The sequence below is a fragment of the Macaca thibetana genome, chromosome 7, assembly GCF_024542745.1.
Source record: "Macaca thibetana thibetana isolate TM-01 chromosome 7, ASM2454274v1, whole genome shotgun sequence".
Lineage (NCBI taxonomy): Eukaryota > Metazoa > Chordata > Mammalia > Primates > Cercopithecidae > Macaca > Macaca thibetana.
The window spans coordinates 127,576,418-127,603,545 of NC_065584.1; the positions used below are offsets into that span (position 1 = coordinate 127,576,418).

At 42.8% G+C, this 27,128-nt stretch overlaps 2 protein-coding genes and 1 pseudogene across 7 annotated transcripts in view; 2 read left to right on the plus strand and 1 right to left on the minus strand.

Annotated features, from left to right (window-relative positions):
- The window catches only part of UBR1 (ubiquitin protein ligase E3 component n-recognin 1), a 153,650-nt gene extending 151,175 nt beyond the window's left edge, over nucleotides 1-2,475 (minus strand). For 2 of the 6 annotated variants that reach the window (XR_007727652.1, XM_050799355.1), the window contains exon 1: nucleotides 2,254-2,474. Coding sequence is in view for 4 of the 6 variants with exons in the window: in XM_050799355.1 (XP_050655312.1) it covers nucleotides 2,254-2,334 (81 nt within the window). In the remaining 2 variants the exon portion in view is untranslated. Of the gene's footprint in view, nucleotides 1-2,253 lie in introns of all 6 variants that reach the window. The other 4 variants (XM_050799353.1, XM_050799352.1, XM_050799357.1 and 1 more) reach the window with 3 other exon arrangements.
- Nucleotides 1-27,128, plus strand: part of CCNDBP1 (cyclin D1 binding protein 1) — a 507,674-nt gene that overhangs the window by 420,338 nt on the left and 60,208 nt on the right. The gene's annotated exons all lie outside the window — the stretch shown is intronic.
- LOC126959283 (signal peptidase complex subunit 2-like) lies at nucleotides 24,380-25,862 on the plus strand (annotated as a pseudogene).

Genomic DNA, 27,128 nt, shown 5'->3' on the forward strand with positions numbered 1-27,128 from the left:
AATGAAAAAGGATCTGCAGACTAAGAAGAAAATTTAAGGAAATCAGATATAACCAGGGATTAGACTCTAATGGAAATTGTACAATTGCTTAAACCTCTATGAATGTCCCGTACTATTTATCTTTGTCTAAAGATAAACAATAAGGAGAAGGGGGAACAACTGAGCTTGTATTGCTTAAGAGCAAAGTAGTAAACTGGGAAGCCAGTGTCACACTATGGCTAGAATAAAATTGAAAACAGTAGTATTTTTAAAAAGAGAAAAAGAGAAAGAGAGAAAGGTAGAATGATCTGTAGGGTCTTCAGTAGAGAGAGAGATGCAAGCCATAAAAGGGGTTATAAAGCTTAACAGTCACAGGTCCTCATCTACTGACATTACTCTACCTTGAATTAAAATTATCTGGGCACTTATATTACCTGTGTCACCAGATTGTGAGTTCCCTGAGGCTATATTACACAATCTACCTACTACTTTGCAAAACCTAAAGTCCTGCCCAACAAAATCTAATAATATTTCCTGAGGTAAAGAGTTGCCACATAAATTCTAGCTCAATTCCTGTATCATCTCCAATTCCAAATTAGTGGCGGCCAGAATGATGGGGTTTTACTGTATCATTTGGAAAAAATTAATGTATCAAAGTTTTAAATAAATATTAGTCTTCAGATACAAAATTCTAACAATCCTTCTGACCACAGCACAGTTTCCCCACTCCTTCTAACAAGCAAAACTCACAAACTACCATTAAAATGTTTCAGCTGCTTTTATATTTGTCCTACCTCCTCATTCCTTATCATCACAAATAAGATGCTTTCTCCTTCACTACCAGTAGTGAAGTGAATTTGAACTGCTATTTGGGGTGGAGGAAAACAGCAAGCACTGACATAGTCAGAAGCCAAACCCTTTTCCAACTCCCTCCCTACCTGGTTCCTACCTCCTAGCCAGTCTCTTCAGTCCCTGAAGTAGCTCCCTCTGTTTTTGCATAAAACAATGTTCAATTGTATGCAGGGTTAAAAAACAAACAAACAAAAAAACCTTCAAGAATGCTTTTAATCTGTAATCCCAGCACTCTGGGAGGCCAGGGCAGGTGGACCACCTGAGGTCAGCCTGGCCAATATGGTGAAACCTTGTCTCTACTAAAAACACCAAAAAAAAAAAAAAAAAAAAATTAGCCAGGCATGGTGGCAGGCGCCTGTAATCCCAGCTACTCAGGAGGCTGAGGCAGGAGAATTCCTGAACCTGGGAGGCAGAGGCTGCAGGGAGGCAGAGGCTGCAGCGAGCCGAGATTGTGCCACTGCACTCCAGCGTGAACGACAGAGTGAGACTCTGTCTCAAAAAATAAAATAAAATAAAATAAATAAAATAAAACAAAGCTTTTATTAAACTACAAACCAAAGAAACTTCAGAAAAAATGGTGTATATCCCAAACCTCTAAATGCTGCTATTTGGAAACACAAAACTAATAAAACATTATGCAGCGACAGATACTTGAATATTTTCTACATATCTCCCCACTAGATACCCTGGGCATCCAGAACATTCCCTAACATTGCCCTCTACTCTTATCTTCCACCGTCAGCTTTCTCCCTGTAGCTAGTGACTCAAATTTGTTCAATATCTCTGCCTTCCCATTCTTCCAAAATGCAAGAGCAAAGTATAGATTCCAACATTAATTAATGGTATTGCTCGGGCTTGAAATGTTTGGGAGTTCTTTCTTCAGCTTTAAGAAGTAGCGACAGATGATGGGCTTCTCCACTGAGGGTTAGGCCTGGGGTTCTTAAGATGCTATATCGAAGGCCAATTACTACACCTCACATCTAGACATGACAGTGGCAGCACTCTCTATCATTATCAGGTCCCGGCCAGCAGGCTATGCAATACAATACCAGGTGCTGCATTCCCATCATCAAGAGTAAAGGGTTGGTACTGCTTCTATACGAAAATGGCTCTTGCTCCAACCCCGCCTAGGCCCCCACATCAAACCGTCTAATAACATCACTGGTTCTTTCTACTTCAGAATAGAGACATGCATGCTTGAGATCATCAGAAATAATACATAACAAAGTCATTATATTCCGTACACTTGGCTGGCAGAAATGTGGGTTGCGACTAACTTTTTATTCAGTGGCTTCCTTCCAGATCAATCCAGATAACTCCCCCTCCCCAGAGCCGCCATAAGGGGTGAAGCCCCACATCCTCCTAAGCGCAGTAGGGAGGGACTGGGGGGAGGACAAAAGAGACTTGCCTATAGGGACTTACACATGCCAGACGCTGAGGGGTCTGGGGTAACTCCGCGCTGATTTCCATTCTCTCCGCACCTCCAGCTTCCTCGTCCGCCATCTTGAGGGAAACTGACTCCTGCAGTTGCCGACCCCCGGCCAGAGGCAAGCGGAAACCTGTGGCCGGTCGGAGACACAGGGACGACACTTTTACGACGGCCCCTGAAGTCGGGTTTGACGCAGAACTGAGGAGCGGCTTCCGGCCCGCTTCCCGGAAGCAAGCGTCACGACGTGAAGGGACTGGAGAATTTTTTTTTTTCCCCTGTAATGTATTAGGCGTAGCGCTTGGTAGCTGAGTGGTTGTATATCTGGATTTGGTGCTGGGAACTTGCATCTACGAGGTTAAAAACAAAAAAAAAAAAGCCAAAGTTAGCGTCCATTACGAAAGGAAGAAAACTCGTCAGGGGCTAAAGCAAGAACCTGTCCTAGCTGGCCGGTTGTTGGCCTGAGGGTGTTTTGTATCCCAGCCTCCCTGCAGTAGTTCCCCAGAGCCTATAAAATGAAAAAGAAAGTACTCACACATCTTCCATTTTTAGGGTTCTACCCCGTGGGCACTTGCACATGTGTACAAAAAAGCTGGAGATCCAGCTTTATTGGGGAGCACGGGGGGGGAATAATTTGGAAACCTAGTCATTCATCGATAGATGAAAGACAAGATAGACTATGGTACATTCGCATTTTGAAATACTGTGCAGCTCTTGAGCAAGATAAATCTGCGTGAAAAGATCAACATAAATTAAGTGAGAGGGAAAAAAGCCAAGTTGCTGCAAACTATGTATTTGCACACATGGGCATTTAAATCTGAAGGAATAAGTCTGAAAGGGGAAAGGGCAAAGTAGTAACTCTGAGGGCCAGGATTCGGATTGGAGGAAGAAGGTGGTCAAGAGCTACTTTACCTTCATCAGTATTTTAAATTGTTTACAAAACAAATAATTTTAAAGTGTATATTTTTAACAAAGGGAAGAAAATAAAGCTCCAAACAATGTGAAAAGCAGAGGAGGCTTTCCAAATGCTGTGGTCCACCTTGATTAGTAGAACTTTCCTGCCTAAACAATGTTTCTGCTCAAATGAACTACCGTCTGGGTGCTAAAGTACTGTTTTTCCAGCCTTTTTTGCCCAACAACCACAATAAATACATTTTACATCTTATCACTGTACCTATACAAAAGTATATGGGTATATATAGAATATGTATATATACGCTGAAACTAAAGTTTTCTGAAACAATGCTTGCGATATGTCATATTTTCTATTCAACTGCAATATGTTTATGCATTTAAGCCAAAATACTGGTTGTAGTTATTAAAGTGATATTATAATGCACAATAGATATTGTCCCACATTTTGATAAAAATTGCCCAAAAAGTTACCTTGTTCCTTCCTGTCTCTATGCCTTTACTCCTGGAGTTCTCTTGTGCTACCCCACTCTCTTTTCTTCTTCTTTCATTCCTAGATAAATGAAATAGACTAGAAAGTTCAGAAATAGGTCAGGGCCGGTGGCTCACGCCTGTAATCTCCCAGCACTTTGGGAGGCCAAGGTGAGTGGATCACCTGAGGTCAGGAGTTCGAGACCAGCCTGGACAACACAGTGAAACCCCATGTCTACTAAAAATACAAAAATTAGCTGGGTGTGGTGGTGGGTGTCTGTAATCCCAGCTACTCAGGAGGCTGAGGCTGGAAAATTGCTTGAACCTGGAAAGTGGAGTTTGCAGTAAGCCAAGATGGTGCCACTGCTCTCCAGCTCTCCAGCCTGGGCTACAAGAGCAAAACTCAATCTCAAAAAAAAAGAAAAGAAAAGAAAAATAAAAACAGCCACTTATTAACATCTTAATGTAATCAAATCACTAGTATATTAATAGCACTAGCTATATATTAATAACAATCCTGTAGGTAGATGTTACTACTTCTATTTTACTGTCATGAGAAATTGAGAAAACTGAAGTTTAGAGAAGTTATAGAATTTGGTTGGGGACATGCAGCTTCCAAGTGACAGAGCAGACATTCAGCCAGCACAATGGCTCACCCCTGTAATGTTAGCACTTTGGGAGGCCAAGGCGGGAGGATTGTTTGAGATGGGCAACATAGCAAGACCCCCACCTCTACCAAATAATAATAAATAAAATCCAGTTCAAATGTCTCGCAAGGCCCTGTTCTTAACCATTTCACTTTATTACTTTATACCAAATTCAAGCATTTTACACATGAAAGATACAGCATTTCAAGTTAGAAGGAAATTATGGACCGTTTGTTTGTTTGTTTGTTTATTTGTTTATTCAGATGAGTTTTGCTATTGTTGCCCAGGTTGGAGTACAGTGGCGTGGTCTCAGCTCACCACAACCTCTGCCTCCCGGATTCAAGCAATTCCCCTGCTTCAGCCTCCCAAGTAGCTGGGATTACAGGCATGCACCACCATGCCCGGCTAATTTTGTATTTTTAGTAGAGATGAGGTCTCTCCATGTTGGTCAGGCTGGTCTCGAACTCACGACCTTAGGTGATCTGCCTGCCTTGGCCTCCCAAAGTGCTGGGATTATAGGCGTGAGCCACCACGTCCAGCAGGACTGTTTATTAAGTGGTGCAAAAACAGATGATTATGTAGCAGTTCCTAAAAAAAAAAAATAGACATAGAATTCCCATATGATGCAGCAATTCCACTTCTGGGTATATATCCAAAAGAAGTGAAAGCAGGGACTTAAAGAGATGTTTGTATACCTGTGTTCATTGAAGCATTATTCAGTATAGTCAAATGGTGGCAGGAACCCAAGTGTCCATCAACAGATGAATGGATAAACAAAACATGGCATATACATGCAATGAAATATTATTCAGCCTTTAAAGGGAAGGAAAAGGTGACACATGCCACAACATGGATGAACCTTACAGATATTAGGCTATGTAAAAGAAGCCAGTCACAAAAAGACAAATGCTGTATGATTTGACTTATAATACATACCTAGAGTAGTCAAATTCATAGACACAGAAAGTAGAATGGTGGTTGCCAGGGTCTGAGAGGAGGAGAGAATAGAGTTTCATGGGTATGGAGTTTCATTTTGGAAAGATGAAAAAGTTTTGAAGATGTGTAGTGGTAATGGTTGCATAACAATATGAATATATCTAATGCTACTGAATGGTATACTTAAAAGTGGTTAAAATGATAAATTTTATGTATATTTTACCACAATAAAAAATTTTAAAGAGGCCGAGCCTGGTGGCTCATGCCTATAAGTAATCCCAGCACTTTGGGAGGTCAAGGCCAGCGGATCACTGGAGGTCAGGAGTTCGAAACCAAGCTAACCAACATGGTGAAACCCTGTCGCTACTAAAAATACAAAAATTAGTCAGGCATGGTGGTGCATGCCTGTAAATCCAGTTACTCAGGAGGCTGAGGTAGGAGAATCGCTTGAACCCGGGAGGCAGAGGTTGCAGTGAGCCGAGATCGCGCCACTGCACTCGCCTGGGTGACAGTGTGAGACTCCATCTAAAAATAAATAAATAAAAATAAATAAATAATAAGTAACTATTTGGGAAAAGATGGTCAGATCCTTACCTCAAATCATATCTCAAAATAATTTTTTTTTTTTTTTGAGATGGAGTGTCGCTCTGTTGCCCAGGCTGGAGTGCAATGGTGAGATCCCGGCTCACCACAACCTCTGCCTCCTGGGTTCAAGTGATTCTCCTGCCTCAGCCTCCTGAGTATCTGGATTACAGATGCATGCCACCACGCCCGGCTAATATTTGTATTTTTTAGTAGAGACGGGATTTCACCATGATAGCCAGGATGGTCTCGATCTCTTGACCTCGTGATCCGCCTGCCTTGGCCTCCCAAAGTGCTGTGATTACATGCATGAGCCACCACACCCAGCCCTCAAAATAATTCTTAATACATTAAAGAGTTAACTGCTAAAAAGAGTAAATAAGTAAAAATTATTATTATTTTTTTGGAGACAGGGTCTTGCTTTGTTACTCAGGCTGAAGTGCAGTGGCATGTTCTTGCCTTACTTCAGCCTCTACCTCCAGGACTCAAGCAATCCTCCCACCTCAACCTCCCAAGCAGCTGAGACCAGAGGCATGCACCACCATGTCTGGCTAATTTTTGTATTTTTTGTAGAGACAGGGTTCCTCCATGTTGCCCAAGCTGATCTCAAACTCTTGGACTCAAGTGATCCACCCACCTTTGCCTCCCAAAGTGCTAGAATTACAGGCATGAGCCACTGAGCCCTGCCAAAAGTAAACATTTTTTTAATATTGGGGTGGAGAAGTCTTTTTTAAGCATGTTGCTAAAGGCAAAAAATATAAATATAAAAAGACTAATATGGCCGGGCGCGGTGGCTCAAGCCTGTAATCCCAGCACTTTGGGAGGCCGAGGCGGGCGGATCACAAGGTCAGGAGATCGAGACCACAGTGAAACCCCGTCTCTACTAAAAATACAAAAAATTAGCCGGGCGTGGTGGCGGGCGCCTGTAGTCCTAGCTACTCAGGAGGCTGAGGCAGGAGAATGGCGTGAACCCAGGAGGCGGAGCTTGCAGTGAGCCGAGATCGCGCCACTGCACTCCAGCCTGGGCAACAGCGTGAGACTCCGTCTCAAAAAAAAAAAAAAAAAAAAAAAAAAAAAAAAAAAAAAAAAAAAGACTAATATGTAATTGTGTTAAAATTAAAAACATAAAAATAAATGACATAAAACTTAAAGGTTAAAAAAAACTGGGAAGAAATGTCTACAGTAGACATGGCAGACCAAAGGATAAAATCCCAAAGAGGCCAGGCACCATGGCACATGCTCAGAATCCCAGCACTTTGGGAGGCTGAGGAGGGTGAATCACTTGAGCCCAGGAGTTCCAGACCAGCCTGGGCAACATGGCAAAAACCTGTCTCTGCAAAAAATACAAAAATTAGCTGGGCTTGGTGGCATGTGCCTCTAGTCCCAGCTACTCAAGAGGCTGAGATGGGAGGATAACTGGCGCCCAGAAGGCAGAGGTTACAGTGAGCCAAGATCAAGCCACTGCCAGCCTCAGCAAGAAAGTGAGACCCCGTCTCAAAAAAAAAAAAAAAAAAATCCTAAAGATGACTATTCCAAAAGAAAAACGGATGAAAGACATAAATGTGCAACTTACCAATTTCTATTAATTTATGAAAAAGACCTAACTAGTAAGCAAATAAATGAAAAATAAGAAAAAATTATGATTTATTGCCTGTAAATTTGGCAAGGTTTTTTTTTTTTTTTTTTTTTTTGAAGATAGTGTTGGTAAGAAGCTGGAAGGATAACCATATTATTACGTAAAATGCAAGTGTAAATTGGTAAACCTCTTGGAAGATGGTGTAGCAATATTCTGAAGCCTTTTTTAAAAAATGTATACTATTTGGACCAGGCACGGGGGCTCATGCCTGTAATCCCAGCACCTTGGGAGGCCAAGGTGGGTGGATAGCGAGGTCAGGAGTTCAAGATCAGCCTGGCCAAGATGGTGAAAACCTGTCTCTACTGAAAATACAAAAAATTAGCTGGGCGTGGTGGTGGGCGCCTGTAATCCCACCTACTCGGGAGCCTGAGGCAGAGAATTGCTGGAACCCGGGAGGCGGGGTTGCAGTGAGCCGAGATCGCACCACTGCACTCCAGCCTGGGTGACAGAGCAAAACTCTGTCTCAAAAAAAAAAAAAAAAAAAAGCATACTATTTGGCCAGCAATTCCATTTTTTTTTTTTTTTTTTTTTTGAGACAGAGTCTTGCTCTGATGCCCAAACTGGAGTGCAGTGGCACAATCCGTGCCTGGCCAGCAATTCCATTTTTAAGACTTTATACTGGAAAAATAATTCAGGGTGTAAGCCAAGTCTTAATTACGTAATTATTGGAAACGTAGAAAAGTTAAGAACAACTCAGGGCCAGACGCGGTGGCTCACGCCTGTAATCCCAGCATTTTGGGAGGCCGAGGCGGGCGGATCACGAGGTCAGGAGATGGAGACTATCTTGGCTAACACAGTGAAACCCCATCTCTACTAAAAAAAAAAAAAATACAAAAAAATTAGCTGGGCGCGGTGGTGGGCGCCTGTAGTCCCAGCTACTCGGGAGGCTGAGGCAGGAGAAGGGCGTGAACCCGGGAGGCGGAGCTTGCAGTGAGCCGAGATCGCGCCACTGCACTCCAGCCTGGGCAACAGAGCGAGACTCCGTCTCAAAAAAAAAAAACAAAAAAAAAAAAAACAAAGAACAACTCAGATGCCCAACAATAAAGGACGCTGGCTAAATAAACTGTTCTCCCATACAATATAATACTCTGCAGTCATTAAAAATGTCCACAGATGCAATGAGAGTTCTTGAGACTCAGGAAGTCCGTGAGGGAAATCTATTTTTATAGTAACACAAAAAGTAATTAGCTGGGTGTGGTGGCATGGGCCGGTAGTCCCAGCTTGTTGGGAGGGTGAGGTGGGAGGATGGCTTGAGCCCAGGAGGTGGAGGTTGCAGTGAGCCAAGATCCGGCCATGGCACTGCAGCCTGGGTGACAGAGCCAGACTGTGATTCAAGAAAAACAAACAAACAAAACAAACAAACAAAAAAGAGTTATTTGCCTTTTATTAAAAAAAAAAAAAATGTTGGTATTTGCACTGATGAGTCCAAAAGCTTGGTAGCTGAAACTACTGGCCTCTTAGCACAAAATCAAGGCAGTGGCATCAAACTGGACTATTCACCAAAGTGAAGTAGTAGTTCCTTTACCACCATGCACTTGCAGTTAAAAAAGGGCAGGGAGGGGGGAAAAGGCTTTCCCTTAAGAATACCCTTGATGAAGTAAACATTATTAATTTATTAAATCTCAACCCATGAGCCTTTTAAACATTCTGTATGATGAAATAGGAAGTGCACAAAGTTTTTCTGCCATGTACAAAAGTATGATAACTGACTTGAGAAGAAGCACTTCTGCATTGAGTTCCTAGCTCAACCAGTCACTTTTTTTTTTATCACAGAACACCCTTTTTACTTAAAAGAACAACTGACAACTATCACTGTGATTATTCAGACTTGAGTATTTGGCAGGCATTTTCTCAAATATGAACAAGACTTTTTCTTCGAGGAAAACAACTGTCAGTTTTTGTTGTCTGTGACAAAGTTGAGCTTTCAAATGAAAAATTAGAACTGTGGAAAAGTCATATCTGCCACTGTGAGCTTGACAAAGTCCTCATGAGATCAGTGGTTATATTAATGTGATTTTTTGATACATTACAATGACAGGTGTCAACGTTTGGAAGATTGGTATAACTCAATCAATATTTTCCAGATGACAAATGAGGTGTTAAAAATCCAGCATGGGCTGGACGCAGTGGCTCACACCAGTACTTCGGGAGGCAGAGGCAGGTGGATCACAAGGTCAGGAGTTCGAGACCAACCTGGGCAAGATGGTGAAACCCCATCTCTACTAAAAAAGAAAAAAAAATTAGCTGGGCACGAGACTCCTTCTCAAAAAAAAAAAAAAAAAAAAAAAAAAGATGGGTAAAAGATCCATCCAAAATGCTGAATAGAACAATAGAATGTAATGCTATGGAGTACAAACATTTCATTGATATGGTTTCAGATTCCACAATGAATTGAGTTTTAAGAAACTACTATTTGTTGGCTGGGCACAGTGGCTCATGCCTGTAATCCCAGCACTTTGGGAGGCCGAGGTGGGTGGATCATGAAGTGGGGAGTTCGAGACTAGCCTGACCAACATGGTGAAACCCCATCTCTACTAAAAATACAAAAAATTAGCCAGGCATGGTGGCACGCATCTGTTGTCCCAGCTACTCGGGATGCTGAGGCAGGAGAATCCCTTGAACCCGGGAGGTGGAGGTTGCAGTGAGCCGAGATCACACCACTGTGCTCCAGCCTGGGCAATAGAGCAAGAGTCTGTCTCAAAACAAAACAAAACAAAAAACACAGGCTGGGCGCAGTGGCTCACGCCTGTAATCCCAGCACTTTGGGAGGCTGAGGTGGGTGGATCATGAGGTCAGGAGTTCAAGACCAGTCTGGCCAATATGGTGAAACCCCATCTCTATTAAAAATACAAAAATTAGCTGGGTGTGGTGGCGCATGCCTGTAGTCCCAGCTACTCGGAGGCTGAGGCAGGAGAATCTCTTAAACCGGGGAGGTAGAGGTTGTAGTGAGCTGAGATCATGCCACTGCACTCCAGCCTGGGCAACAAATGCAAAACTCCATCTCAACAAATAATTAAATTAAATTAAATTAAATTAAATTAATAAAATACTCTTCCCCTTCCCAGTTATGTATCTGTGTAAGGCCAGATTTTCTTCATACACTTCAACCAAAACAATATATCACAATATATTGAATACAAAAGCAGATAGAAGAACCTAGCCACCTTTATTAAGCCAGACGTTAAGAGATTTGTGAAAATTGCCCGGCCCGGTGGCTCACGCCTGTAATTCCAGCACTTTGGGAGGCCAAGGCGGGCAGATCATGAGGTCAGGAGATCGAGACCATCCTGGTTAACACGGTGAAACCACGTTTCTACTAAAAAATACAAAAAATTAGCCGGGCGTGGTGACGGGCACCTATAGTCCCAGCACTTAGGAGGCTGAGGCAGGAGAATGGTGAGAACCCGGGAGGCGGAGCTTGCAGTGAGCCAGGATCGTGCCACTGCACTCCAGCCTGGGCGACAGAGCAAGCCTCCGGCTCAAAAAAAAAAAAAAAAAAAAAAGAGAGAGATTTGCAACAATATAAAAGATTACCACACTTTTCAATATTTTTTATATTTTGGAAAGCAGTTAATTTTTTTTTTTTTTTTTTGAGACGCAGTCTTGCTCTGTCGCCCAGGCTGGAGTGCAGTGGCCGGATCTCAGCTCACTGCAAGCTCCGCCTCCCGGGTTCACGCCATTCTCCTGCCTCAGCCTCCCGAGTAGCTGGGACTACAGGCGCCCGCCACCTCGCCCGGCTAGTTTTTTGTATTTTTTTAGTAGAGACGGGGTTTCACCGTGTTAGCCAGGATGGTCTCGATCTCCTGACCTCGTGATCCAACCGTCTCGGCCTCCCAAAGTGCTGGGATTACAGGCTTGAGCCACCGCGCCCGGCCCTCTACTAAAAAATACAAAAAAAAACCTAGACGGGCGCGGTGACGGGCGCCTGTAGTCCCAGCTACTCGGGAGGCTGAGGCAGGAGAATGGCGTAAACCCGGGAGGCGGAGCTTGCAGTGAGATGAGATCCGGCCACTGCACTCCAGCCTGGGCGACAGAGCGAGACTCCGTCTCAAAATAAAATAAAATAAAATAAAATAAAATAAAATAAAATAAAATCAATTCACAAAATATGCATTGGTCCCACAAAAATGTCCAAAGCCTGATTAGAGGCTAGCACTTGTCAGATTTATTTCATCATTAGAGGCTCCTTCTTAGGGGTCCTAGCGTTTTCAACCCAAGACCTTATTAAAATGCAATTATGTTTGGGATGATAACCTCTTATCAGATTACCTTTAAGTAGGTATTAGTTTAAGAGATCCTGAAATTCAAGTTCTTTGGAATTGTGCATATCATAGATTGAAGGTTAGGTTTCACAAGAAGCTGAAACTGAAACAGACTAGCTTGCAGGAGGTATATTAGGGAGTATTCTTGGGATCAACAGCCATGGAAGGGAAGCAAAAGGTAGGAAACATGATTGGACTGAGGGAGAAACTGAGCTGCCATGCAGGCTGAACAGCTCTCTGGGGAATCCTGAAGCTGGAATAACCCTCTTTCGGAGTTGGCCCTAGTTGGGAGCAGGAGGGAATGTTTTTATGCGCTTAATGTTGATCAGTCATTAGATGTGGGTAGCCCTGGCAAAAGGGGTCAACTTGAGCAAGCCAGCTGTCTTCAGCAGAGGCAGTCCCTGATGGCTTCTCATTGGCAGCACTCTGAGTAGCTGGGGGAGTAAGTCCTTCATTCCTGAAGGAGGATCTGGGTGGCACATCATAGTTTCCATTACATATGGGAATGGTGAGAAAGCAAAAGGCTAAAAAAAAAAAGTCAGCTAAAAGAGCCAAAGACAGGCTGGGCGAGTTGGCTCACACCTGTAATCCCAGCACTTTGGGAGGCCAAGATGGGTGGATCACAAGGTCAAGAGATCAAGACCATCCTGGCCAACATGGTGAAACCCTGTCTCTACTAAAAATACAAAAAAATTAGCTGGGTGTGCTGGCGCCTGCCTGTACTCCCAGCTACTTGGAAGGCTGAGGCAGGATAATTGCTTGAACCCGGGAGGCAGAGGTTGCAGTGAGCTGAGATTGCGCCGCTGTACTCCAGCCTGGCGACAGAGAGAGACTCCGTCTAAAAACAAAAAAATGCCAAAGACGATATCTTCTTGAGTTTGGTCTACACTTGAGAGTTTGGGCTTGAATCCTGATTTCACTACTTCCTTACAAAGTCAAATCACAATCTCTGAACCTCAATTTTCTCATCTGTAATTGTGATGATAAAATTTATCTGATAAGGAGGCTATAAGAATTACACAAGAAAATGTATATGAAATTACTTTGTCAGTTACCAAGTGCCATATAAATGTATGGTGTTGCTATAAATAGTTGATTTATTGATTAAAGGTAGTAGTGATGAGGTAGTAAAACTGCTGTCTGGTTGGCTGAAGCCAAGGCAAGGATGAAATCTAGTTCTCCAGATTTGTTATGACTGCTTTGTGTAAAGCCTCACTGAACAGTATTACTTTGTGTCATTTCCTCTTTAGCTCTTGCTGGGTATACTCCAGTGATCCAAGATGCTACCAACATGCCTACTCTAACATGCTTTTTAGTTTTATTTCGATAAAATAAACCCATTTCTCAGAGATGCTTGTGATGCAGTAATATTGTTTTGGGTCAGAGGTATTTTAATGTAATTCAATTATACTTGAGCTATTCTATGTTAACATCTTCCAAAGAGATAAATAATTGATGGCCTAAACATGAAGATCTGCATGTGGGAACTGGTGATCTCACAACAGAAGGAAGTTTAGGAACTCAGGAGGAGGATGACAGAGGACAAAGGTACAGAGGATTTGGGAGATGGAGGGAATGACAGGTCTAAGCTGATAATAAGCTGATGGAGATGGAAAGGGCTTAGGCAGTCATCCCATAAGAAAATCACTAGCCCCAAAAGCATTATCTCATTTACCCCTTAAAACAACCTTGTGGAAGAGAGACCACTATAGTTGTCATTTTAGAGGTAAGATAATAGTGAGTCATAGGAGTTAAAGATTTGTCTGGTCACACAGTAAGTGTCAGAACTGGTTTCAACCCAGGTTAGTATGAAGTTCTTAGCCACACTGCCTGAAGAGTCTGGTTTCAACCTGAAACTAAGAGAGTACTCCTAGCAGAGAGATAATGACAAAGGAAGGGTGGTAGAAAAATGACTCTATGAATAAAGTAATAAAAGACAGTGACCCAAAGGATCTGGCTAGGTGGGGTTAATCATATGGATAAAGAAACAGGGAGACCTAGAAAAGACTGAGTAAGATTTAAATGGATGTGCTACCTTTACCTAAAATTTCCAGAACTGCCCTATCATTTCATTAATGCCACAACTGAAGGTCAAGAATGAGAAAGATGAGAACATAGTTCATTTTTCTCATCTTACTGTAATTTTGGAAGAGGAGAAAAGAACAAAAGAAGTGAGTGAAGAAAGCAAGGACTTGTGATCTTTATGGAAGGGCAAATGGAGTTGTTATAGAAGAGTCTAACATCCTTCCAGGCAGGAGACAAAGTAAGAAGGGAAATGACTAGAAAAGAGTGAAGGGAAGAAGGGGAGAAGGAAAAATTATTGGAAATAGAAAGATAAGCCTCAATGTGAGGGGGAAAGAAGAGAAAAGGAACATGACATTCATTAATTAGTTTCAGACAGTTTAAATGAAGACACAATTGGGTAAATTTATTCAAATGGTCATGTTCCTGTCATAAATATGCACACACACACACACACATACACACACACTTTTTGTCACATTAATAAAAAGGCAACAAAACTAAGTTGAGTGACAGCTTAGTCCCAGGAACTACTTTGCACCAGAACCTATAGTAACAAAACAGAGATATTATAACTTATTTTATGCCATGTCACTTAATATATAGGGTTGTCCCTTGGTATATGCCAGGGATTGGGTCCAGGACCCCCCAGAGTATATAAAAACCCATGCATACTCACATCTCACAGTCAGCCCTGCAAAACCTGCATATACAAAAAGTCAGCCCTCTCTATACTCAGGTTTCCCCTAAATAGTGTATTTTATTTTATCTAATTAACTTATTAGTATTATTATTATTTGAGACAGAGTCTCACCCCATCACCCAGGCTGGAGTGCAGTGACAGTCTCAGCTCACTACAGCCTCTGCCTCCCAGGTTCAAGCGATTCACATGCCTCAGCCTCCCAAGTAACTGCGATTACAGGCATGCGCCACATGCCTGGCTAAGTTTTGTATTTTATTTTTATTATCATTTTCTTTTTTTGAGACAGAGTCTGGCTTTGTCGGCTGGGCTGGAGTGCAGTGGCCCGATCTCGGCTCACTGCAACCTCTGCCTCCCGGGTTCAAGCGATTCTCCTGCTTCAGCCTCCTGAGTAGCTGGGATTACAGACATGTGCGACTACACCTGCCTACTTTTTGTATTTTTAGTAGAGATGGAGTTTCACCATGTTGGCCAGGCTGGTCTCGAACTCCTGACCTCAGATGATCTGCCCACCTCGGCCTCCCAAAGTGCTGGGATTACAGGTGTGAGCCACCACGCCCGGCCTGAATATTGTATTTTCGATCCTCATTTGGTTGGAAAAAATCTGCATATAAGTGGACCCATGCAGTTCAAACCTGTTGTTCAAGGTTCAACTATATAATCTTTTCCCAGGCATCCAGTTTCCCAAGGAACCAACTGTCTTTGTCTGTTCAGGCTGCTATCACAGAGTAACATAAATTGAGTATCACTGTTCTGAATGCTGGGAAGTCCAAGATCAAGGGCGATTCAGTGTCTGGTGAGGGTCTGCTTTCTGGCTCACAGATGGCACCTTCTAGCTGTGTTCTCACATGGCAGAAAGTGCAAGACACCTCTCTGGGGCCTGTTTTCTAAGGGTATGAATCCCATTCATGAGGGCTTTACCCTCATGACCTAATCACCTCCCAAAGGCTCACCTCCTAACACCATCTACCATGGGGGTTAGGGTGTCAACATATGAATTTGGGGGAACATAAAACATTAAGACTATAGCAACAATTTGTATGAAAGTCTCTTTGGTCCCAGTGGGGTGGCTCACACCTATAATCCCAACAGTTTGGGAAGCTGAGGCCAGCGGATCGCTTGAGCCCTGCAGTTCAAGACCAGCCTGGGCAACCCCTTCTCTACCAAAAAAAAAAAAAAAAAAAATTAGGCGTGGTGGTGTGTGTCTGTAGTTCCAGCTACTTAGGGGTCTGAGGTAGGAGGACTGCTTGAGCCCAGGAGGTCCAGGCTGCAGTGAGCCATGTTCGAGCCACTGCAATCCAGCCTGGGTGATCGAGGGAGACCTCCTGCGCTCAAGTGATCCTCTTACACCATGTCTTTTTAAATTTATTTTATTTTTTAATATACTTTAAGTTCTAGGGTACATGTGCACAACTTGCAGGTTTGTTACATAGGTATACATGTGCCGTGTTGGTTTGCTGTACCCATCAACTCGTCATTTACATTAGTTATTTTTCCTAATGCTATCACTCCCCCTGCATGTCTTATTAACATAAATCAGGGTGGTGTGAGGGGGTCGTGTGTGTGTGTGTTGGTGGTTATACCAAAATTTTCAGTAACTATTAAGAGTGGTGTTAAACAAACAAAAAAGGTAAAGTGTTAATTTTTTTTCTTCAATGTTCACTGTAACTTTTCCTTAGTGAATTCTAGTTGTGTTTAAATAGTTTGGTCTTAAAATACTAGATTTTAAGTTCAAAATAACTTATCTTTGAATATAATTACCTTTACATAATAAAATATACCTTTCTGCCTACAACTCTTCATAGTAATTTGATGAGATAAAGAGATTTTAGGCAACAACCTGCTAAACTGTGATTAGTCCCCCTATGGTCATTTTTTGACTTCCCTGAGCTAAGAATAGTTTTTACATTTTTTAATAGTTGAAAAAAATCAAAAGAATAGTAACATTTTGTGACACAAGAAAGTTATTCAAAATTCAGATTTCAGTGTCCATAAAGTTTTATTGAGATACTACTACTATGGCTGCTCTCCCAGTGCAACAGCAGAGCTGAGTACTCGTAACACGGCTCACATACCATCTTGCCATTTACAGAAAAAGTTTACTTACCCCTTTTCCTATAATATGATCATAATTTAGCTATACAATCAGAACTCAGGGTAGAATTCAGCTCTACTCAATAAAAATTCCACAGTCACGCTAAGGTCAACTCTGAATATTGACCTAACCAAAACTGATACAAATTGTTTTGAAAGGATGGGGTCTGGAAGTACAAATGAAAGTGGTCCTTGCAGCATTTCTTGTGGTCGTTGTGAGAGGGCTAGTTTCACCTCTTTCTTAGTGGGAGTTGGTAGATATCATTTAATCCTGAAAGCCCACAGCTATCACTATTGGCAGGTCAAGAGAAATATGGAGGTCAAAAACAAGAGTGAGCTCCAGCATTAAAAAGACTACTGTGGGCTGGGCGTGGTGGCTCACGCCTGTAATCCCAGCACTTTGGGAGGCCGAGGCAGGCGGATCACGAGGTCAGGAGATTGAGACCATCCTGGCTAACATGACAAAACCCCGTCTCTACCAAAAATACAAAAAAATTAGCCAGGCGTGGTGGCGGGCGCCTGTAGTCCTAGCTACTCAGGAGGCTGAAGTAGGAGAATAGCGTGAACCTGGGAGGCGGAGCTTGCAGTGAGCCGAGATTGCACCACTGCGCTCCAGCCTGGGTGACACAGCGAGTCTCTATCTCAAAAAAAAAAATAAATAAATAAAACATTTCATGGAGAAAAATAGAGAAATAGAGTGTATACATTTATTATTATTATTATTATTATTATTATTATTATTATTATTTTGAGATGGAGTCTTGCTCTGTTGCCCAGGCTGGATTGCAGTGGCATGATGTTGGCTCACTGCAGCCTCTGCCTGCTGGATTTCAAGCGATTCTCCTGCCTTGTCCTCCCAAGTATCTGGGACTACAGGAGTGCACCACCATGGCCAGTTAAATTTTTAAGACCAGCCCAGGCTGGTCTTAAATTCCTGACCTCAAGGGATTTTCCTGCCTAGGCCTCTGAAAATGCTGGGATTATAGGTGTGAGTCACTAAGTCTAGCCTTTTCCTGAATTCTTTTTTTTTTTTTTTTTTGAGACAAAGTCTCACTCTGTCACCCAGCCTGGATTGCAGTGGCACAATCTTGTCTCATTGCAACCTCCGCCCCCTGGGTTCAAGCAATTCTCCTGCCTCAGCCTTCTGAATATCTGGGATTACAGGTGTGCACCACCAGGCCCAGCTAATTTTTTGTATCTTTATTTATTTTTATTTATTTATTTATTTTTTTTGAGACGGAGTCTCGCTCTGTCACCCAGGCTGGAGTGCAGTGGCCAGATCTCAGCTCACTGCAAGCTCCGCCTCCTGGGTTTACGCCATTCTCCTGCCTCAGCCTCCCGAGTAGCTGGGACTACAGGAGCCCGCCACCTCGCCCGGCTAGTTTTTTGTATTTTTTAGTAGAGACGGGGTTTCACTGTGTTAGCCAGGATGGTCTCGATCTCCTGACCTCGTGATCCGCCCGTCTCGGCCTCCCAAAGTGCTAGGATTACAGGCTTGAGCCACTGCACCCGGCCCTTTTGTATCTTTAGTAGAGACAAAGGCTTCACCAAGTTGGCCAGGCTGGCCTTGAATTCCTGACCTCAAATGATCCTCCCACCTCAGCCTCCCAAAGTACTCAGATTACAGGCATGAGCCACTGCACCCAGCCTTCCTGAATATTTTTGATCCACAGTTGGTTGAATCCACAGATGCAGAACCCACGGATATGGAGGGCCGATTGTACATTCATACCATAAAACCATCACTATTATCCATCTCCAGACTTTTTTCATCTTGCAAAACTGAAACAGTATACCTATTAAACATTAATTCCCCATCCACTTCCTCCCAGTCTCTGCAAACTACCATTCTACTTTCTGTCTCTGTGAATTTGACTACTCTAGGTACCTTATATAAGTGGAATCACACAGTATTTGTCTTTTTGTGACTGGCTTATTTCACTTAGTATAATGTCCTTAAGGTTGATCCATGTTGTAATAAGTCAGAAATTCCTTGATCTGTGAGTTTTTTACTTTTGCAGGTGTTTCAGGTTTCTTGTAAAGAGCATTGATTACCTAGATGAAATTCTTCCCAAATTTCTGTTTTGTTAAGGAATAAAAGGAGTGCTCCCTCAAAAGCTTAAAAAGCGTATATACCCAAAGTAAAATAGTTCATCCTACCATAAAGACACATACAAGCAAATATTTACTGCAGCACTATTCACAATAGCAAAGACATGGAATCAACCTAAATGCCCATCAATGGTAGATGGGATAATGAAAATGTGGTACACACACACCATGGAATACTACACAGCCATAAAAAAGAATGAGATTATGTCCTTTGCCGCAACATGAATGGATCTGGAGACCATTATCCTAAGCAAATTAATGCAGGAACAGAAAACCAAATACCATATGTTCTCACTTAAAAGTGGGAGCTAAACAATGAGAACGCATAGACACAAAGAGGGAAATGACAGACATGGGCCTACTTGAGGGTGGAGGGTAGGAGGAGGGAGAGGATCAGAAAAAAAAAAACCTGTCAGGTACTATGCTTATTATCTGGGTGACTAAATAATCTGTACACCAAACCCCTGTGGCATGCAGTTTACCTGAATAACAATCCTGCACCTGTACCCCTAAACCTAAAATAAAAGTTAAAAAAACCTTTTAAAATGTCTAGTACACACCAGTGATCATTGCAGCATCATACACAATAGCCAAAAGGGGAAAACAACCCAGGTATTCATCAACAGATGAATGGATAAACAAAATGTGGTCTATACATACAATGCAATATTATTCAGCCTTAAACGGAAGGAAATTCTGCTACAACATGGATGAACCTTGAAGCCATTATGTTAAGTGCCGATGGTTGCATAACAATATGGACGTACTTAACTGCACTGAATTACACAACGTCTCACTCTATTGCTTGGGCTGGAGTGCATGGTGCAAAATTTCAGCTCGCTGCAGCCTTGACCACCTAGGTTTAGGTGATCCTCCCACCTCAGCCTCCCAGGTAGCTGAGACTACACGCATGCGCCACCACGCCCAGCTAATTGTTTGTATTTTTAGTAGAGACAGGGTTTTGCCATGTTGCACAGGCTGGTCTCAAGCTCCTGGGCTCAAGCAATCCGCCTGCCTTGGCCTCCCAAAGTGTTGGGATTACAGGGGTGAGCCACTGTGCTCAGCCTATTTTACCACAATTTAAAAAAATAATTAAAAAAAAATCTTAATCCCAACACTTTGGGAGGCCGAGGTGGGCGGAATTACTTGAGGTCAGGAGTTTGAGGTGAGCCTGGCCAACCTGGCAAAACCCTGTCTCTACTAAAAAATACAAAAATTAGCCATATGTCGTGGCCCACGCCTGTGATCCCAGCTACTCGGGAGGTTGAGGCACAAGAATCGCTGGAACCCAGGAGACGGAGGTTGCAGAGAGCCAACATGGTGCCGCTGCACTCCAGCCTGGGCGACAGACCTAGACTCTGTTTCAAAAAAAAAAAAAAAAAACTTTATACACACACAACCTATTTTAATTACATTACTTTAGCTCTCTATAGAAATGAATTCACAAAACAATTTAATACTACATTTTTGTATTTTTAACAAGGTCAGTAAGATAGTGATTTGAAGACAATTATGGCCAGGTGTAGTGGCTCACGCCTATGATCCTAGCATTTTGGGAGGCCAAGGCGGGTGGATCGCTTGAGGTCAGGAGTTTGAAACCAGCCTGGCCAACATGGAGAAACCCTGTCTCTACTAAAAATATTTTTAAAAACTAGTCAGGCATGGTGGTGGGCTCCTGTAATCCCAGCTACTTGGGAGGCTGAGGCAGAACTGCTTGAACCGAGGAGGTGGAGGTTGCAGTGAGCCAAGATCACATCATTGTACTCCAGCCTGGGCAACAAGAGCAAAACTCTGTCCCCCCTCCACCCCCTGCCAAAAAAAAAAAAGACAATTTCTGCATCTTATATTTATGAGAAACGCTTAATTCAACATGTGGCTGTTGGTGACAATGTACATTGTACTGTTAAATGTCCCAGTGATATATTCTCCCTTGACTTTGGTTCTAGGTAAATTTGCTTTCATGGTGAATTGCTGCCTGCTTTCTTTATAACAAGAACTCTATTTACCTTTCTGCTTTGACTGTCAGGAACTTTGACTGTCAGGAACTTTGACTGTCAAGAACTGAACTGAAGTGATTAGCTGGTCAAACCAGTATTTCCCTGGAGAATCATTAACCATCATTAAATAAATAATTTCCTGTTCCTATTCACTTTGAATACCACAAGTGAAGTGGCTTGGTTGGAGTACAGTGTCTGAAATTGAGACTGCTGGCCTTTGTGACTTTTGACCACGTCCAAATGCTTTAACGGCATGATTCCTCCTCTTGTTGTGCCCCATTTCTAGAAAATGATTTCTTGTATCTTTGAGGTTTCTCTAATGTTGCAGGAAGTCAGGGACCCCAAATGGAGGGACTGGCTGAAGCCGCAGCAGAGGAACATTAATTGTGAAGATTTCATATACATTTATCAGTTCCCAAATAATAATTTTATAATTTCTTATGCTTGTCTTTACTTTAATCTCTTAATCCTGTTATCTTCATAAGCTGAGGATATACATCACCTCAGGACCATTGTGATAATTGTGTTAACTGTACAAATTGATTGTAAGACGTGTGTTTGAACAATATGAAATCAGTGCACCTTGAAAAAGAACAGAATAACAGTGATTTTTAGGGAACAAGGGAAGACAACCATAAGGTCTGACTGCCTGAGGGGTCAGGCAAAAAGACCCATATTCTTCTTCTTGCAGATGGCCTATAAACGGACGTGCAAGTAGGAGAGATATCGCTAAATTCTTTTCCTAGCAAGGAATATTAATATTAATACCCTGGGAAAGGAATACATTCCTGGGGGGAAGTCTATAAATGGCTGCTCTGGGACTGTCTGTCTTATGCAGTTGAGATAAGGACTGAGATACGCCCTAGTCTCCTGCAGTACCCTCAGGCTTACCAGGGTGGGGAAAAACTGTCCTGGTAAATTTGTGGTCAGACCAGTTCTCTGCTCTCGAACTCTGTTGTCTGTTATTTAAGATGTTTATCAAGACAATACGTGCACTGCTGAGCATAGACCCTTATCAGTAGTTCTGCTTTTCCCCTTTGCCTTGTGATCTTTGTTGGACCCTTATTAGTAGTTCTGCTTTTTGCCCTTTGAAGCCTGTGATCTTTGTACCTACTCCCTGTTCTTACACACCTCCCCTTTTGAAACCCTTAATAAAAAACTTGCTTTTGAGGCTCAGGTGGGCATCACAGTCCTACTGCTATGTGATGTCACCCCCGGTGGCTCAGCTATAAAATTCCTCTCTTTGCACTCTTTTTCTTTATTTCTCAGCCGGCTGACATTTATGGAAAATAGAAAAAAAAAAAAAAAAAAAAAAAGGCCGGGCGCGGTGGCTCAAGCCTGTAATCCCAGCACTTTGGGAGGCCGAGGCGGGCGGATCACAAGGTCAGGAGATCGAGACCACGGTGAAACCCCGTCTCTACTAAAAATACAAAAAATTAGCCGGGCGCGGTGGCGGGCGCCTGTAGTCCTAGCTACTCAGGAGGCTGAGGCAGGAGAATGGCGTGAACCCAGGAGGCGGAGCTTGCAGTGAGCCGAGATCGCGCCACTGCACTCCAGCCTGGGCTACAGCGTGAGACTCCGTCTCAAAAAAAAAAAAAAAAAAAAAAAAAAAAAAAAAGAGAAAAGAAAAAGAAAATAGAAAGAACCTACGCTGAAATATTGGGAGCGGGTTCCCCCAATACTCTAAGGTCTCTGCAAATGCATTTTATGTATGTCACATTGCTTGGGTTTTAAATTAGATCATCTTAGTCATGTCTCCCAAATTTGGTTTTAAAATATCCTTCCACGTATTTTCTAGTGGTGTAGTATTAGATAAAACCAAAATCAAAATTTTATTTTATTGATATGGGTAATGCTCTCCATTCATACATTATAGCCCTGGTCCCTCAGTCACTATGTTCCACATTTTGGCACTATTTAAAAAAAAACTCTTATTTTCTTCCATTGAATATCCAATCAGGTGCCATGTTCTATAGTTTTTTTTTTTTTTTTTTTTTTTTTTTTTTTTTTTTTTTTGAGACGGAGTCTCGCTCTGTCGCCCAGGCTGCAGTGCAGTGGCCAGATCTCAGCTCACTGCAAGCTCCGCCTCCCGGGTTCCCGCCATTCTCCTGCCTCAGCCTCCCGAGTAGCTGGGACCACAGGCGCCGCCACCTCGCCCGGCTAATTTTTTGTGTTTTTAGTAGAGACGGGGTTTCACCGTGTTAGCCAGGATGGTCTCGATCTCCTGACCTTGTGATCCGCCCGTCTCGGCCTCCCAAAGTGCTGGGATTACAGGCTTGAGCCACCGCGCCCGGCCCTATAGTTTTTATTTTTAAAAAATATTGTTGTTACATTTGATCACTCCTTTCTAATCTCAAGGTCGTATTCTCCCATCTTTCTTCTTCAGGTCTTTGTAATTACTCCACTACCTGGATTATTGCAATCTCCTTCCAACAGGATTCTCTCTCACACCTGTCCTCTGGACAGTCAGTTCTCTATGCTGTTGCCAGATCCATGTCATCAAAGCAGAACTCTGTTGTCTTCACTCTTGGCATTTACAGAGGCCTTCCTCAATGTGCCTCAAGCCAAAGGTCTGGTCTAATTACCATTATTCCTCTTGGTGTAGGCTGGCAAACTGAAACATTCACTGTCCCTGCAACATGCCCTGCATTTTCTCATCTTAATGCTTTGGTTCGTGTTGTTAGGAAAGTGCTTTTACCCACCCCAACCTCAATCTCTGCCAGTCAAGAAATATTACCCATCCTTTATATTCGACATCCATAATTAAACTTTTCTTGATTCTTTCCAAAGATGTACTCTCTGCTAGTTTTTGTTGTTGTTGTTGTTGTTGTTTGAGATGGAATCTCGCTCTGTCACCCAGGCTGGAGTGCAGTGGCCCAATCTCGGCTCACTGCAACCTCCGCCTCCCAGGTTCAAGTGACTCTCCTGCATCAGCCTCCCAAGTAGCTGGGACTACAGATGCGTGCCACCATGCCTGGCTAATTTTTTGCAGTTTTAGTAGAGACGGGCTTTCACTATGTTAGCCAGGATGGTCTCGATCTCCTGACCTCGTGATCTGCCCGCCTCTGCCTCCCAGTGGTGGGATTACAGGCATGAGCCACCATGCCCAGCTTCTCTCTCCTAGTTTTAACCTTCCCTCTGCCTTTTATATCTGTTCATCTCTTGTGGCAAAAAGCATATCTTCACATATTAAACTTCTGTATGTATGTCTCTCTCTTACATAAACTCCTTAGATAATGAACCATAGCTCTTTGCCTACTTATCTTTATGTTTCTTTATGTTTTCTGCTTAGATCAATGTATTGTATTCCAAAGGTACTCAAAATTTAATTGAAAATTTTAAATTGAAAATTCAATTTAATTGAAATTGGCATAAATCCAATACTGACAACATATCCCAAGGAAAAAACTCAAGGGAAGTTTTTTTTTAAGAGCACTATTTGTGTAAAAATATTTGCTCAGCCAGGCGCGGTGGCTCACGCCTGTTATTCCAGCACTTTTAGGAGGCCGAGGCGGGCGGATCATGAGGTCAGGAGATCAAGACCATCCTGGCTAACACAGTGAAATCCTGTCTCTATTAAAAATACAAAAAATTAGCCAGGCGTGATGGTGAGTTGCCTGTAATCCCAGCTGCTGGGGGAGGCTGAGACAGAAGAATGGCATGAACTCGGGAGGCAGAGCTTGCAGTGAGCCGAGATCGCGCCACTGCACTCCAGCCTAGGTGGTAGAGAGAGACTCCATCCTCCCCCAAAAATACATATCTTTACTCAGAACAGGCAGAAGTAGGTAAGTTGGCAGCAGCAGCTGCACAGGGTGGGAGAAGTGGTGGTAGTGGAGGCAGTAGTGGGGCTGGCGGTGGTTCCAGGTGCGGGACAGGCAGTGGCCATAGCGGCTTGTTGGATAAGTGGAAGATAGATGATAAGCCTGTAAAAATTGACAAGTGCGATGGATTAGCTGTGAAAACCTCTTTGGATGATTCTGCCAAAAAGTTACTTCTGGAAAAATACAAATATGTGGAGAATTTTGGTCTAATTGATGGTCGCCTCACCATCTGTACAATCTCCTGTTTTTTTGCCATAGTGGCTTTGATTTGGGATTATATGCACCCCTTTCCAGAGTCCAAACCTGTTTTCGTTTTGTGCGTCATATCCTATTTTGTGATGATCTGGATTCTGACCATTTATACCTCATAAAAGGAGAGGAGCATCTTTGTCGTGACCCACAGGAAAGATCCTACAGGAATGGATCCTGATGGTATTTGGCAACTGTCCTCCAGTCTTAAAAGGTCTGATGACAAATACACCTTGAAGCTGACCTTCACCAGGGGGAGAACAAAGCAGCAGCGGGAAGTCGAGTTTACCAAGTCCCCATTGCTAAGTTTGTCATGCATGTCCATGTGAAGAGACCACCAAACAGGCTTTGTGTGAGCAACAAGGCTGTTTATTTCACCTGGGTGCAGGCGGGCTGAGTTTGAAAAGAGAGTCAGCAAAGGTTGGTGGGATTATCATTAGTTCTTCTAGGTTTTGGGATAGGCGGTGGAGTTAGGAGCAATGTTTTGCAGGCAGGGGGTGGATCTCACAAAGTACATTCTCAAGGGTGCGCAGAATTACAAAGAACCTTTTTTTTTTTTTTTTTTTTTTTTTTGAGATGGAGTCTTGCTGTGTCGCCCAGGCTGGAGTGCAGTGGCCGGATCTCAGCTCACTGCAAGCTCCGCCTCCTGGGTTTACGCCATTCTCCTGCCTCAGCCTCCCGAGTAGCTGGGACTACAGGCGCCCGCCACCTCGCCCGGCTAGTTTTTTTTTTTTTGTATTTTTAGTAGAGACAGGGTTTCACCGTGTTAGCCAGGATGGTCTCGATCTCCTGACCTCGTGATCCGCCCGTCTCGGCCTCCCAAAGTGCTGGGATTACAGGCTTGAGCCACCGCGCCCGGCCCAAAGAACCTTCTTAAGGGTGGGGGAGATTACAAAGTACATTGATCAGTTAGGGTGGGGCAGAAACAAATCACAATGGTGGAATGTCATCAGTTAAAACTATTTTCACTTCTTTTGTGGATCTTCAGTTGCTTCAGACCATCTGGATGTATACATGCAGGACACAGGGCATATGATGGCTTAGCTTGGGCTCAGAGGCCTGATAAAGTTTTTTGACCACAGTGGGACACTGGTCATGGATGTATATGATCCTGAAATATCCAAGCTCCATGACAGTCTCGCCATAGAAAGAAAAATAAAATAGCTAATTCTAAAAGTAGCCCTCTTTCTGCTGGATCTTGCTGAATTACTGGTTTGGGAGGTGGGGGAGATAAAAATAACTCAAAATGGATAAAGTAAAAAAAAGTTAAAAAGTTCCTGTTTTGTCCCAAAATTTTAGTCTATTCTGGATAAATAGGATTTTCTGACACAGATATGAGAAGTTGTAGCTCTGATGTCTAGCTGTAGTCTCCTTGGTCTGCTGATTGCATTATTTTAATTTGCTTTTCTGGGAAAGCAGTTTTGCTAAAAGCTGTACAGACTTTTCCTTTGTACCTAGCAGTACTTTATATAGTATAGTTTTGGGTCATGTAACATTTTAAGACTCAATTAAAAAATATATTCATCTGTTGCTGACTTTGTTAATTCCTATTTCCACATGTGTTTCCTTGAAGAATTCAGTATACGACTTCTCGTGTGTGATAGCTTTCCTTCACACACTATTTTTGTGGGTGTGTATATATCTGATTTGGGGAGAATTTAAAATACACATGGCTTTTTAATTTGTTTGAAACAGACCTTCTGCCTGTTACATTTTGTGCTCCTAACCAATTAAAGAAACCAATGACATTTTAGTTTTATATTGTGTTTTCCACTAGTATATCCCTGTTGATTTGTTTGTGCCTTTTATTAACTGCCATTGTCTAAAATTTTTTTCAATAAAAGGAAGGCAGATGTGAAAATAAATTACTCAGAACACCAATATATAATAAACAATTCAAAAATCAACAATAAGGGAGTGGTTAGATAAGTTAAGGTAGGGCTGAATCTAATTCTCCTGGGCCTTGCCCATAGGAAGTATTTAATATTTATTAAATGAATAGTATACCACCGTGTTACAATATTAGTTAATCAGTTGCATGTGAAATCAGGTTAAGGGAAAAATAACTTTCACAAAACATAGGAATTGACATCTATAGAAAACCTATGCTGCCGGGAGCGGTGGTCCCAGCACTTTGCGAGGCAGGAGGATCGCTTGAACCCAGGAGTTCCGAGGCCAGCTTGGGCAACACAGAGACCCTAGTCTCTACAAAAACTATATTTAAAAAATTAGCTGGGCGTGATGGTGCGAACCTGTAGTTCCAGCTACTTGAGGCCAGGGAGGTCAAGGCTGCAGTGAGCCGTGATCGCGCCACTGCATTCCTGCCTGGGGGACAGAGTGAGATCCTGTCTGAGAAGTGAAGGAAAGGGGAACGGCAGCGGGAAGGGGAAGGGAAAGAAAAGAAAACCTATGGAGGCACGTTAATAATCA